The 13,091-nt window shown below is 39.2% G+C and overlaps 1 protein-coding gene across 1 annotated transcript in view; it reads left to right on the top strand.

Moving 5' to 3' along the window:
- Positions 1-11,643: 11,643 nt before the first annotated feature.
- FREM1 (FRAS1 related extracellular matrix 1) overlaps positions 11,644-13,091 on the top strand; it is a 58,775-nt gene continuing 57,327 nt past the window's right edge. The window contains 2 exon segments of the mRNA XM_031054199.2: positions 11,644-11,764; positions 11,766-12,014. Of these exon segments, the coding sequence (XP_030910059.1) occupies positions 11,699-11,764; positions 11,766-12,014 (315 nt within the window). The 5' untranslated portion in view covers positions 11,644-11,698.

Genomic DNA, 13,091 nt, shown 5'->3' with positions numbered 1-13,091 from the left:
GGAAATGGATGTACTCCCTGCAGCAATGACTGTTTTCTCTGTTAATTGCTTTGTACTATAGGAATTAAGCAAGTTTCTTGCTTAACTGTACCTGACAACCAGCAGATCCACAGTCTTCTATGAGATAACTTAAAGGAGTATCTTACACAGTACTTCCTTGCTAATGTTTCAGAAAATACTTTTGGATAAAAAAGGAAAGTAGCCAGGAGTCTGTTTAATTTTGAATTTTTTTATTAACTTCTTACTTGTAAACTCCAGTTTATTGTGGATGAAGGTGACAGGCTGCAGCAGCAGCATTACCCTCTTAGTTGTGGTGGCAGTGCACAGTGCAAAGAAGCCCCAGGCAGTGACTCTGGCCACAGGCATGCAGTATTTCCTAATTATCCTTGTTTCTTTTATAGGAAGTAGTGGGGGTTTTTTTGTCTGGATTTTTTAATTTTTTTTTTCTAATGGCATGAACATGCTTATCGTGTTCTTATGAACTTGCTCATGAGAACCACTAGGCAAGTCTCTATGCAAGACTTGTGAATTTTCAACCTCTTGCAGAATCAGCTTTCTATCAACATATCAATCCTTATTTTCCTGTTCACTGTCTGACCTTGCATTGTTAATCTCATTGTATTTTTTACCTTGCATTTTTATGTTTAGGAAGAACATAACCAAGTGAACTCAAGGGCTTTCCCACATTTGTGGTAGCTAAGTGAATCTTTATGGACTTGAGTATACATAGGCTGGGGAAGGATGAAAAGGTAGATTTAATATTTCCCTTTTTAAACGTAACATTTATCCTGTTTTTCTCAGCCTGCATTAGGAACTGAAGAGTGGACTGCTGCAGCCAGGTACTGCTGGTCACAGAATTAAATTTCTGCCATTCAGTAAATACCTGGGAAGTAATTGTATCTTTTTCCCCCACAGTCCAGCAGATCTTCCTGTGTGCAGGAAAATTGAGGTTTGGGATTAGCACAAGCCTTTTTTTACTCTGAGAACCTTATCCTCCTTACAGGACTATTGGCTGAATGTGCAGATGACAGACAGTGGGCAATGACCAGCAGGTCGAAGGAGGTGATCCTGCCCTTCTACTCTGCTCTTGTGAGACCTCACTTGGAGTATTGTGTGCAGTTCTGGTGTCCTCAACATAAAAAGGACATGGAACTGTTAGAACATGTCCAGAGGAGGGCCACGAGGATGGTCAGGGGACTGGAGCACCTCCCATATGAAGACAGGCTGAGAAAGTTGGGGTTGTTCAGCCTGGAGAAGAGAAGGCTGCGTGGAGACCTCTTAGCAGCCTTCCAGTATCTGAAGGGGGCCTACAGGGATGCTGGGGAGGGACTATTCGTTAGGGACTGTAGTGATAGGACAAGGGGTAACGGGTTGAAACTTAAGCAAGGGAAGTTTAGATTGGATATAAGGAAGAAATTCTTTACTGTGAGGGTGGTGAGGCACTTGAATGGGTTGTCCAGGAAAGCTGTGAATGCTCCATCCCTGGCAGTGTTCAAGGCCAGGTTGGACAGAGCCTTGGGTGACATGGTTTAGTGTGAGGTGTCCCTGCCCATGGCCGGGGGTTGGAACTAGATGATCTTGAGGTCCTTTCCAATCCTACTAATTCTATGATTCTATGATTCAGTTCAGGACTTTGCTCATCAACTCAAAAGTTATCAAGTTGAAATGAAAGAGAAGAGATTGGAGCTGTGTATGTGTGTGCCTCAGGTACCCTTTTTCTGTTTTCCAAATAAAAGCCTGGAAAGAAAGGGACTGATTTCTTGTTAGAGAAAGCTTACAGAAAAGAGCTGACTGATTATCTTCATGTCAACAGTCTGAGCTGCAGAATTTTAGCTAGTAATTAAAAAGGAATATATACTGTGCTTAAGTTCCATTCACAGGAAACTGAACTATTCTCTTCCCTGTGTGAACAAATGTTGAAATAAAAAGACTTAGTATGCATGCAAAGTGCATGTCTGCTTTTCAGTGCTCTGGCATTTCTCGAAAAAAGCTTTTGTAATTTCAGTTTCAGTCTATCCTTTAGATAATGTCTTTGATAAACTGCAAAAAATAATTATAATTAATGTGTACAATCAGAAATTAGATACCAAGTTCGTTGCTGAATTAATCAAACTGCAGAACTTCTGCAATTATGTTTTGGATTAATGGAACAGAGACCCATATACTTTAAAGTAAGCTGCCAGTTTTTTAATCAGCCTGTAAATACAGTTATGTTGATGATCCTAACCAGATCACTGGACAATAAAAACAGGCTATTCATCATGGTGAATTAGAAGCTACATTCCAGCAAGCACAAACACAAACATACAAGTGAACCCACAGTCATCTACAGGACTTAGAGGATGTAAAGACTCCTGAAACCCAGGACAGTATAACAGTCTGATGTTAGTATTGTACCTCAAGGAATATTTTTTTTGCCTAGTATTTTTTTCATAAGCAAATATACCCCAGACTGTATTCTGTTACACATGGCGTAGCTTTGAGTTCATTTTAATTTCTCACAGTCATCTGTTTTCTTCATCTGCCTTTGAATTGTGCCACAGTTAACATCTGTTGATTCTTTTCTTCCATACTATTGACTTCAGTTTTGCATTTTTATAGTGTGGTTTTGTTTCCATATGAGGGTCTAAGCTTGCTTGTTCAAAAGAGGGCAAGGGGAAGTAACATACTGCAGTTACTATCATGCTGGATTTGGCCCATGCTTACAAACGAAACCTGAGAGTCAGAAGCTCTTCCCCATGCTGTCCTTCTTCCATTGCGGCTGAGCTGAAAATCTGCTTGTCCCCTATGCTTAAAAGTGCTTTTACTTCCTATGCTGAAATGGGCACAGGGTCTTCTGTACCTGGTAATTCTGTCTCTGTATTGTGATTTTGCTTTTGTACTCTGAAAATGTGGCCTGTGAAGTTTACTTCTCAGGATGCACCAACAAGCCACTGTGTGGTAGCAAATTTTATTTAGATTCCCACCAGCCAGTCCAAGCTGCAAATCTGATATGAATCTCATGGCTGAAGGCTGAAGAGATAGCTTGAATTTTACTAGGTATTAAATAATCGATGGGACTTGGCCTATAGCCTTCCTCTGTCCTGCTTTTCTGAATGATGAAAAGAAATAAAAATTTGAAGTAATGTATTTTCCCTTGTTGCAACTACAATTAGTCAGTGAAATGAATATATGTTATTTGAATCCTTAATATTTTAACACATAACAGGATTTTGAACAGCAGTTAACCAAACTTCTCAGCTTGTAAATAATATCACATTTATAAGAAGGCAATATGCATTACTATTAAATTGTTAATTCACCTGACTTTAATTTCATCACCCACCTTGAAACAAAAGCAAACCTGTTTTGTTATTATCTTAAAAAGGAACTTAGTCACGTCTGTATTTTTATAAGGACTCTTTGTTCTCTTGTGTGGGAAAACTGATAGATCTGAAAAGATTTTAGGTCACCCCTTTGTCTATGAATCTTTAATATATACGTGTGTGTGTGTGTGTTGAAGGAAATAAGATAACAGAAGTGTGGAGGAAAAATGAGCAAAGCTTATTAACAGGAGCTCAGTTTTTAGTCCCAGCAGACTTAACTAGCAGAAGGGGAAGGGAAGATCTGGGGCTGGCTGCCAGTGAAGCTTTGCTGATTGTTAACACTCCAAGGCATCTCAGAATGCCCTTATCATAGGGAGCCTGAAAGTGTTTGTACTCTGTGACTCTGCAGTCAGGAGCAGTCTCGCAAGGAAAGAGTGTTTACAGAGGATTTGAAGTAGGGAGAAAACTACAGCCAAGCTGACCAGAAAGACTGGAATTTCATCTATCTCTCCCTGTCCCCTCCCCCTCTCTGTCGCCCACTCACTGGATTTCTTTCTCTGCCAGCCTTTTAAACCAGAGATTACTGGGTCAGTGACATTCATTACTCCTTTTATTCTAGTATAATCTCGTGTTTGGCCGCCTGGAGAAACACTGCTACCTGTAAGTATCTGCTTCAAGTTTATAGTATACACTTAATGCTATCATGCTTGTGTTTGTAACAGTGTTTAACACTTGCAACATTTAGTTTGTTGCTGAATGCTGCAGAAAAGCAGTCGGACAGTAATTTTTACACTTTGAATGGATGAAGGCTCAGTTTTAACTTTGGAGGAAAGCAGGCACTTGCTCTTGCCAGTAGTTTAGCAGGAGTTAACTTGGAAGTTAAGCATTCAAAGCAACTTAGTTTATCCTAATATTTAAGTTGATATAGATTTTTCAACGATGCTGGCTTTCTTCCATCAGTTCTAATAAAACTATGTAGTTTTCTGTTTTGTAAAAGCTTGGAAGCACTAAGCAAGATTTATTTTCTTAAATCAGTCTTTTTAGTAAGATAGACTGGGAGAGATGCGACAGAAAGAACTGAAAAAACATTCAGTAAGTCTTTCTAAAGGAAGTATCCAATTTACTGGGAGAACGTAGTTTTTAAAATGCATGCTTTAAAATTGTGAACTTTTATTTTGCAGTAGAGATCTGTGAGAGTTTTCAGATTTCCATGTACATTCAGATGGCTGACTTCATTCATCTGAATTAGACAGATGTTCACTGGTCGTATGGATGTGTAAATATTTATGTGTGTTTCAGGGCAGTCAGATACATGCTTGCAGAGTTTTTACATTTCCTGATGCTTTCTATGCATTTATCTAAAACATCATCTTTTAATGATTAGTTTCTGTAGCTCTGTGTTATGCTGAGACACTTCAACAAATTCTGTAGCTCATTATACACAATTTCTTGGAACAGTTATTAAAAAGTGATTTTGTAAATTATTTTTGCTACTTAGAAAATTCTACTAGTTCACCATCTCAGCTAACTCAGGACTGAACATTACCTTAGAGAAAATGCATTTCTGCTGTTGACATATGTCCAAGGTGTCTGTGGGAGGCATTGGCATTGCAATCTCCAGTTGCTTTCATAGTAAGAGAACACACACATTTGCAGTTGTCTCATCTCTTTTCCCTTACTTGGCTGTTACTGCTGTGTGCCTGCCAGCATTTTCTTCATGATTTTTCACTGGGGTTTAGTTTTGCATGCAACATGACTGCATGCAAATTGTTTTGACCCAGGGAATGAGGAGTTTTGGGTCTGGGCATCTTTAGGTTTTGAACATTTTCTCCAGCATAGATCCCTGCTCTCAGGAGAATTAGGGAAGTCTATGGACAAATGATTAAACAAGTGCCTGGACAATAACTGTTTTTTTTTTTTTTAAATGAGTGTACCTGATACCTGCTCATTTATTACATTTATTTTCTGCAGTCTTTGAAGTGGTCTTGGTAATATTAATCTTTAATACACTACAACAAGGGAAAAGAAATGGTTATGGATTTCGTCAACCTAGCATTGAATTTAGACGACGACTATGCATAGTAAAAACATCACAGTAAAATAGCATATGCTAGTCAAATAGTGACACATTAAAAATGCAATCCACTTGACTCTAGCTGTTGAACATGAAGGGAGATTGAACAGGTGATTTGTCATCAATACTTTAACTTTGCTTCTCTCATTTTTTGAGATTGTGTGGCAGTCAGTTGTGGACCCAGATGAATTTATCTCATGTTAATGTCTGTGTGAGCTACAGTTACTGTAGCTAGGGTGTCCTTGCACAACTTCATGCTTTCACACATTGCAACGGCAAGATCCTCAGGGTGATTCAGCTACCTTTTGTGCAGTTGGGTAAAAAACCATGAAAAGACTACAGTTGGGAAGTTGTTAAACACTCCCTAACGAATGTGTTATTTAAGTCTCTAGTTGCTGTAATTTTGAAGTCTGCAACAGTAGTTCAAAGAACTCTAATAGCTGTCTGTGAGGATAAACTGTATCTGGATTGTGTTTGATTTTCTGACAAATGTTGTCTAAAACCAGTATGCAATTACATGAGCTGAATGGCTGTAGCTGCACTGTTCAGGCATCCTGAATGTGTAAGGATATACATATATAAATGAAAATTGTTAGCTAAAGAGGAAGCATGGGTCTGTTTTGTTTCTTTTACTGGATCTAGATTAATTTTGATGAGATGTGTGCTATTTATTCTAGTGTATAATTGTTGTTTATCAAACATAATTCAAAGGTAATCATCTAAGTAACCAACATACTTCACTGGGAGTTTGATGTCCATGCATACAAATCTAAAGTGATTTCAGGTTCTTCTGTGAAGTTCCCACCTTTGCAAACCTAATTTTGTATCTGGGCCAAATCCATCCTCTTTCCCTATGATAGATATATAAACTGTAAGGAAATGCTCCTTGGAGGCACATTTTTTCTCCCATAATATATCAATAATTCTGGCCTAACCTTCAAATGAGCATCTAAATTTCACATATGTAAGGCTCAAAGAGATGAACCAAGCCAGTGTGTTTGTGGGAAAGTGCAAACCATATAATCTACCAGCTGTTAAAATTTAAGCATTCAAAAAAATCCTCTGTGTAACATGTGCAGCGGATTGCAAGACTTCTTTTGTTTAGCACTGTGAGATGGAGCACATCCTCCATTGAGCTTGTTTTTGTGAAGAACAGTCTGAAAAGTCTTCCTTCTCAAAAAAACCTAAAACCTCTGCTATTACCCTCAAGGATCATCATCTCAAAGCTCAGCCTTCTCCTTCACTCTTTCAACAATCCACTCAACAGCAGTGCATAAATTATTCTAAACCTACTAAAACCAGGTGCTGTGCTTCAGATAGGTTTCTACCAGTAAAAGGGGGTCTGCCAGAGGCGGAAGTCCCTTGCCATTTTATTGCTCTGTACCTTCATGTAGAGCAGCGCTGTGTGCTACCACACACTGAACAGATGTGTAACACTATGGAGTTGTGCAAAATGTCAGTGGTACTGCATTTCACCATCATTGCCCAACAATTGTTTCACTGAAGCCTCAGTCCCTGCAGTTCAAGGTGTAGTGAAACAATGCTACTGTTGGGCAGCTGCTTACAGTTCCTCATCTCTACTGCTGCACCTTTCTATTGCCTGTGCAGGATGCTTTTACTGCTTCTTTTATATGGATTTTGACACCTCACTCTTGTGGATCAGAGACGCATTCACTATCTGGTAGCGCTGCTCTGCCATAACTCAAGCTCATCTATAGTATTTCCTGCAAGAGATCTGACCATAACTTGCATGGGGGTCCAGAGTTAGAAGCCTTGTGTTGCCATGTTAGGTACTGAATGCATTACTGTTGTTTCTTTCTTCACTCACCAAATTTGTGGCTCAAGGTGAAGCTAATTATTTTGTCCTTGTAACACAAGCACAGTGGTCACTGACTAATCCTAGGCTGCTTGCTGAGTTTCGCTAGTTTCTTTTCTATCCATAACTAGATTCTTTCTAAAATGAAATGTCTTTTCAAAGCCAATGGACTTGGGGGATTTCCTCTATCTACTACACTCTATTCAGCCATCTATAGTTTCTATTATTAGTGATGGTTTAATTTTGTTTTTGTGTCATTCTCTGGTGGATTAGAGAAAGCCATTCCACTACCCAAATGTTATAGACTGCTCTTCTCAGACCAAAGCTGAGAGAGGAAAAAAAAAAAAACCAAAAGGGAGAGAACTGTTGCCTACCATTCCTTAACACAGAAAACACCTTGCTGAAGTTTCTATGTGACCTGTAATCCTTGTTTGTAGCACACAGAAAAAAAACCACATGAAGTAGCAAACAGTCCAAGCAGTGCATGTGTTAATTGCACATGCTGAAGTGACAACCCCCTAATTTAGAAGCTCAGGATCCTTCCATTGCCCTGGGCTACGTTTTAATTGCTGTAATAATGTTCGTCTTGTTTCCTAGAAATCGTGGAAGGCTGTTATTTTGGTTTTTTCTTTAATCCCATCATGTAAAAAAAGAAACCCGATGTTCTTTCTGTTTCTTGTAAACTTTTTCTGGTGTTCATTAAAACAAAGCAGTCCAACTCCCAGCCCACAACAGTAATTTTCCATAATCCCCTTCAGGCTTGGCAAAAGAAAAGGGCAATTTTGCATCCAATTGTTCAGTGAAATCTCCCAGGCAACCAAAGATTTTGTCACACACAGAGGAACTCTTAATGGTCTCATCCAAATCCAATAGAAGACTTCGAGTGTTATTGAGACTTGGTTCAAGGACACTAGTGATTTAGATTTCTTCATGGGTGCTCTTAAGGATTTAATGCAGTTCTCCAGATTCCAGAAGCCAATGAGCACTTGTCAAATTGGGAAGTTTTGTCAGATAATTTGTGATTATGATAACTCTACCGCAGTCCTTTTTGGTTTTTTTCTCCTTTTTTTTTTTTTTTGTTAAGAATTTTGAAAGCCAGTTGTATTTGGTAAGAAGTGAGAATAAGAAGTGAGAATATTAATGTTTTCAATTAACCATTGCATCATTTCCCACATCTGTACCAGCTGCCCTGCGGAAAAAATAGTTCTTTTGGCATTTGGAGAAAATCTTAAACAAACTACATCTGAAGTTCTCAGTAACCCTCTCCTACACTGTCCTCATTCTGGTCTGTCCCTCTGTTACATCCACCACCTCTTCAGAGGTTCATTCTCCATTCACCTTTTCCTCTGGGCTCATCTGCAGATGGGGCAACAGTCTGCCAGCAGATGAGATCTTCAGAGTTCCCTTTGCCAAGTCTCCCTTACACTATGCCTTGGACATGTCTCTTGGACTCATTTTTACAAGCTCCCAGATCTCAGGGTCAGCTTGGCCAGTCAATCTCTTATTATGGGAAAGGAGATCTTTTTCTTGTCACATTTTTTATACCAATCTGGCTTTATACTGGGAATTAGTGGAGAGTTTGTGTGGTACAAAGCAGTATTCTGCGAAAATATGCCAGGAAATTAACTTTTGTTCAGACAGCCAGACATCATGGACTCCTGCTCCTTTTAGAGACTTTCTGCTGTTAGTATCTGACGCAGAAAAGAAACCACCACCTGTGTCCAAGGTTTGTACTGGCACCCATTGCTGGGATTTATAAGTCACGCACCAGAAAGTGATCAACTGAATGTCAGAGCTGAGGTGCAGATGTCCCTGTATGAACACCTCTGGTAGTGCCCGTTGCAGACAGACAGCTTGTAAGCCCATATGTAAGGTGAAAAGAGAGTAATACACTTCCCAACCAGTGCTATTTCTGAACAGGTGATTAGGCAGTCTCTGAACTATAACATGTTTTTGCGGGAACTGCCCAGGCTTCAATTTTATAATTTCTCATAAAGTACTTAGTGCCCTATGAATAAATGCATTTTGTGTTGTAAGTCAATGCCCTTACCTAATATTATGGAGCATGAAGTTACTGGCATTGTCATGACTATAAACCAGTGGGTCTATGCTTCAGTTATTGACTGTTTCTTAGCACATTGACAGGTTCTAGTTGGAGTCTAAAATTTCTAATTATTTCCTTCTTTTCTGAGCCCCACTATGACTTCAGAAACTGGGTCTTCTCTGAAACAACCTGAGACTTATTCATATATTGCTTGTTCATCAGGGTCTGGAATCAAAGGATTTAAAATCCATTGCAGTCCCTGTGCCAGGAGGTTCCTCCTGGCCAAGTATCCTGACATGCCTGAAGTCAGAGGAGATAGTATGCAGAGCATTTTCTCGAGACATGTGCCAAGAAAGTTATTTCATTTCCCTTAGACCTAGCTTTACTTTGTTTGATGCAGGAAGTAGGAAAAGGGCACAGCAACAAAGAAGGTTTTGCTCAGAATATGCCTCCATGCTTCACAGCTGGTATTTTAAGAAAACACAGATTATATTGGATAAATGATAGCAACCTGTGCACTACGTGACAAATGCCAATCAAATATTCAGGTTAAAATGATGTGCTTGCTGCAAACCAGACATTCTCACTTGAAGGCTGAAGTGTAATCTGTTTTTCTCTCCACCTTTCCAAGCTGTCCTTTATGGGGTTTAGGCTGTGTTTCAAAACTCTGAATTTTAGGATTTTGATTGCTGTCTCAGATGTGCTTATTTCAGTAAAGTGCTATGCACAGCCATCCCACTAAAATGAAACAAAAATTTGCAAGTATTTTGGGCACATTTACATATCTGGGTTTTAGCGGAAGCTGTCTATGTAAGTAAACTTTATTAAGAGAAATTGAGATTTTGAACACATTAAAAAACTTTCAAACATGAATTCCATTCCTTTTCTTCTGGCTAGAACTCTACATTTCCTCTCAGACTTTGTTCAGACTGCTCTGGCTGCATAATTTTAGACAAAAATTGAAATAGTTTCAGGTAAAAAGCTAGGAAAGCAGCGTTGAGATTTGTGGCCCAGACTACATGGTCAACATACACCTAACTTTAGATGTTAGTCCCAGTGTCTTCAGTCTTGAATCTGAGCAGAAGTGAGTGGGTCTGTCTTGGGTTACTTTAGGAAGTTAATAATTTTAAAGAAATTCATGACTACTGGTCACTTTTCACTGAGAGAGATAAAATTGGGCAGATACATGTATACAATTGTAGACTGTTTAGAAGGTCATCCTGCCAGAGACAGCAGAGAAAACACCTGTTAGCAACAATGAAGAAAATAAAGAGATGCACACATCTGTGTTTTTCCTCAACTTCAGGAAATTTTGCAATAGTGGTAGGACTGGGGTTAAATCAGACCGTACAATTAGGTAGTCAGGGTACTAAAAATTTACAAGAGACTAAAGGAATGTTGATGTTTCACTAGCTTGAAATGCTCAAGATCTTATGAAATTTAATTAAATCAATACCATTGCCTATTCTTTGGGACATAATGTTCAGTTACTTTGGAGGGCTGTAGAAATTAGGGTCTTGTAAGAATTTCAGTTGGACTTGTTCAATATCAGAACTCTGTTTTTCATGTAAGTTTATGAAAGTGAAAGATGAAGATTAACTGGAACTGGGGGGCATGAGGAACTTTTTTTTTTCCTATTATATTTTGTTCCTTTTTTCCACTGAAATGCTTTCAGAATGATTACTTTTATTGTGTGTGAAAAAGAAAATCCTCAGCTTTCATATGCTTCCGTGCTGATGTTCTGGCATAGTTACTTTGATGTATCAGGAAGAGTCAAGAGGCACTTGCCTCTTTATTTTGAACTGAAGTTTCCCCACACACATTCAGTGGCAAAGAAAAATGGATTTAACAAAAGGCCACTCTTCTGTTATCCCATTTTCAGGTATATTTAATCTGGACAAATGTCTGCTCCTTCACTTTCACATTATTTGGATGCTCAAACCCTTTTATCAATATCTACTCAGTCCAGCAATAAAAAAGGCTGGTAACAAAAGATACTATAGAGCAAGTGTTTATTATGGATCATATGGATCAAAGGAGTCTGGAATCCATATTGAGAGCTGACCCGCTGAAGGAGGGAATCTCGTTGGTACATAACTAATTTTCTGAACATGTGTGCTTTTAATAGTATTCAAATGTGAATTCAAGCTGCTGCTTGCAATGAACTGCAGTTGTAAGAAATGGATTTTTTTTTTGTGTATGTGTGGTTACTTTAATTACATCTGATAGTTGCTCAGAGCTTTATACCAATTTTCTTTCTTTTCCCCCCCCTAGGATTAACAAACCTTTAAAGCACTCTGAGGACACATTTGTCATTTTGTCAGTCTTGACCAATGAATTTCATAAAAAACAAAGGATATTTTAAAAGGCTCCTGTCCAAATTTCAGTCAATGGGTGCATCTTAAGAGAAAACATGTGGTACATATTTACCTGTGGATAACGTTTTGGTTCTTCGTCATATGGTGGAAATCTGCTGGTGGAGAAAGAGAAGACTTCTTCTGGAATATTTTCACTGGTGGAAAAGAACTGTCTTTCCCTCATAATATGAAGCCCATTGAGAAAAGCTGGTTGTTTCTACTGCTGCCTTTGTTACTAAGAGTTGTACGCTCCTCCTTTATTAGTGTCAACCTTGGGGTGAAAGTGATGAAGGGACAGTCTGTCTTTCTGTCAGAAGATGACCTCAAGTTTTCCATCCCCAGAGAGAAGGATGCCTGCAAAGTAGAAGTTGTGATCAATGAGCCAATAACACAGAGGGTTGGGAAACTAACTCCACAGGTATTTGTGCTCTGTGCTGCTCTGAGTGTACATGTGTGCACAGTTGTGGTAGAAACTAGAAAGAGCTGCTTTATTGATTTTTTTTTAATTCTGGTAATGACCAAAAGGCATGGAATGGGATGGTCTGTGAGATTCAGCCTTATCCTGAAAATAGCCAGCTGACAGAGAGCTGCACCCCTGAAATCCTAAAGTTCACTTTGGTATGAGTGAGGTTGATCAGAGTCTCCTTTCACAGGCAGAGAATGGGTATTTCAAACCTTTTGGTTAGGAGGCATTCTCCAGTCTCTCATCTGCTTTATTTTCCACCATGAGGGTAACCGGTGCCCCTCGGATAATGCGTAGCCTGCTAGAGCATTTCACATTTCAGTCACGCAGCCACTACTTAGGGAGCAATTAAGAAAACAAAAAATCATCACATACAATAAGCACATTGTGTACACTGTTGCTTGCTTTGCAACAGCTAAATTGCTAACAGATGGTGAGTACATGAAAAATAACAACTGTTTCTGCTAAAATGTCAGGATCGTAAGAATAATGAAATGTATGTCACATATCACCATTCTGCTACTCATTTGCCTTACAAATCTCCCCACCTGAGTCATGGCAGGAAGGAGCTGAAAGTAATTGAAATGAAGTTGTGATGCTAGAGACAGAAGATGAATGGTTTGAATCAAGCATAACTGAAGAGGTTTTGCCTGTTTTCAGAAAGTTTTGTTTGTTGCACCATGCAGCATATGCTCCTTTATGTTTGCATATGTATACTGTTTTAAACATCCTCCCTGAGGTTTCTGGAGGTCTCTGTGAAGGCAGATGCAGGAGCTTAACATATTTTTCAAAGCTTCTGGCTCAGTCATTGACATTATTTTTGCATACCACTGACAAGTACTGTGGCTGAACCAGCACCTAGAAGGAGCAGAGGCATGCTGGGGAATGCAGGAGGCAATGAACAAGGCAATGTGTGATCTTCTGTAGAGACTGTCCCCAGGCAGTACAGTTCCTCTGCTGAGACTATCCTAGGGCTTGCTGTCTACCAGCACAGGGGCTCTGGCCATAGTCCCCCTACTCCACTTCCTCTGT

The sequence above is a fragment of the Melopsittacus undulatus genome, chromosome Z, assembly GCF_012275295.1.
Source record: "Melopsittacus undulatus isolate bMelUnd1 chromosome Z, bMelUnd1.mat.Z, whole genome shotgun sequence".
Taxonomy (NCBI): domain Eukaryota; kingdom Metazoa; phylum Chordata; class Aves; order Psittaciformes; family Psittaculidae; genus Melopsittacus; species Melopsittacus undulatus.
Note: the sequence above shows the minus strand (reverse complement) of the source record. Positions and strands in the feature narration are given on the sequence as shown.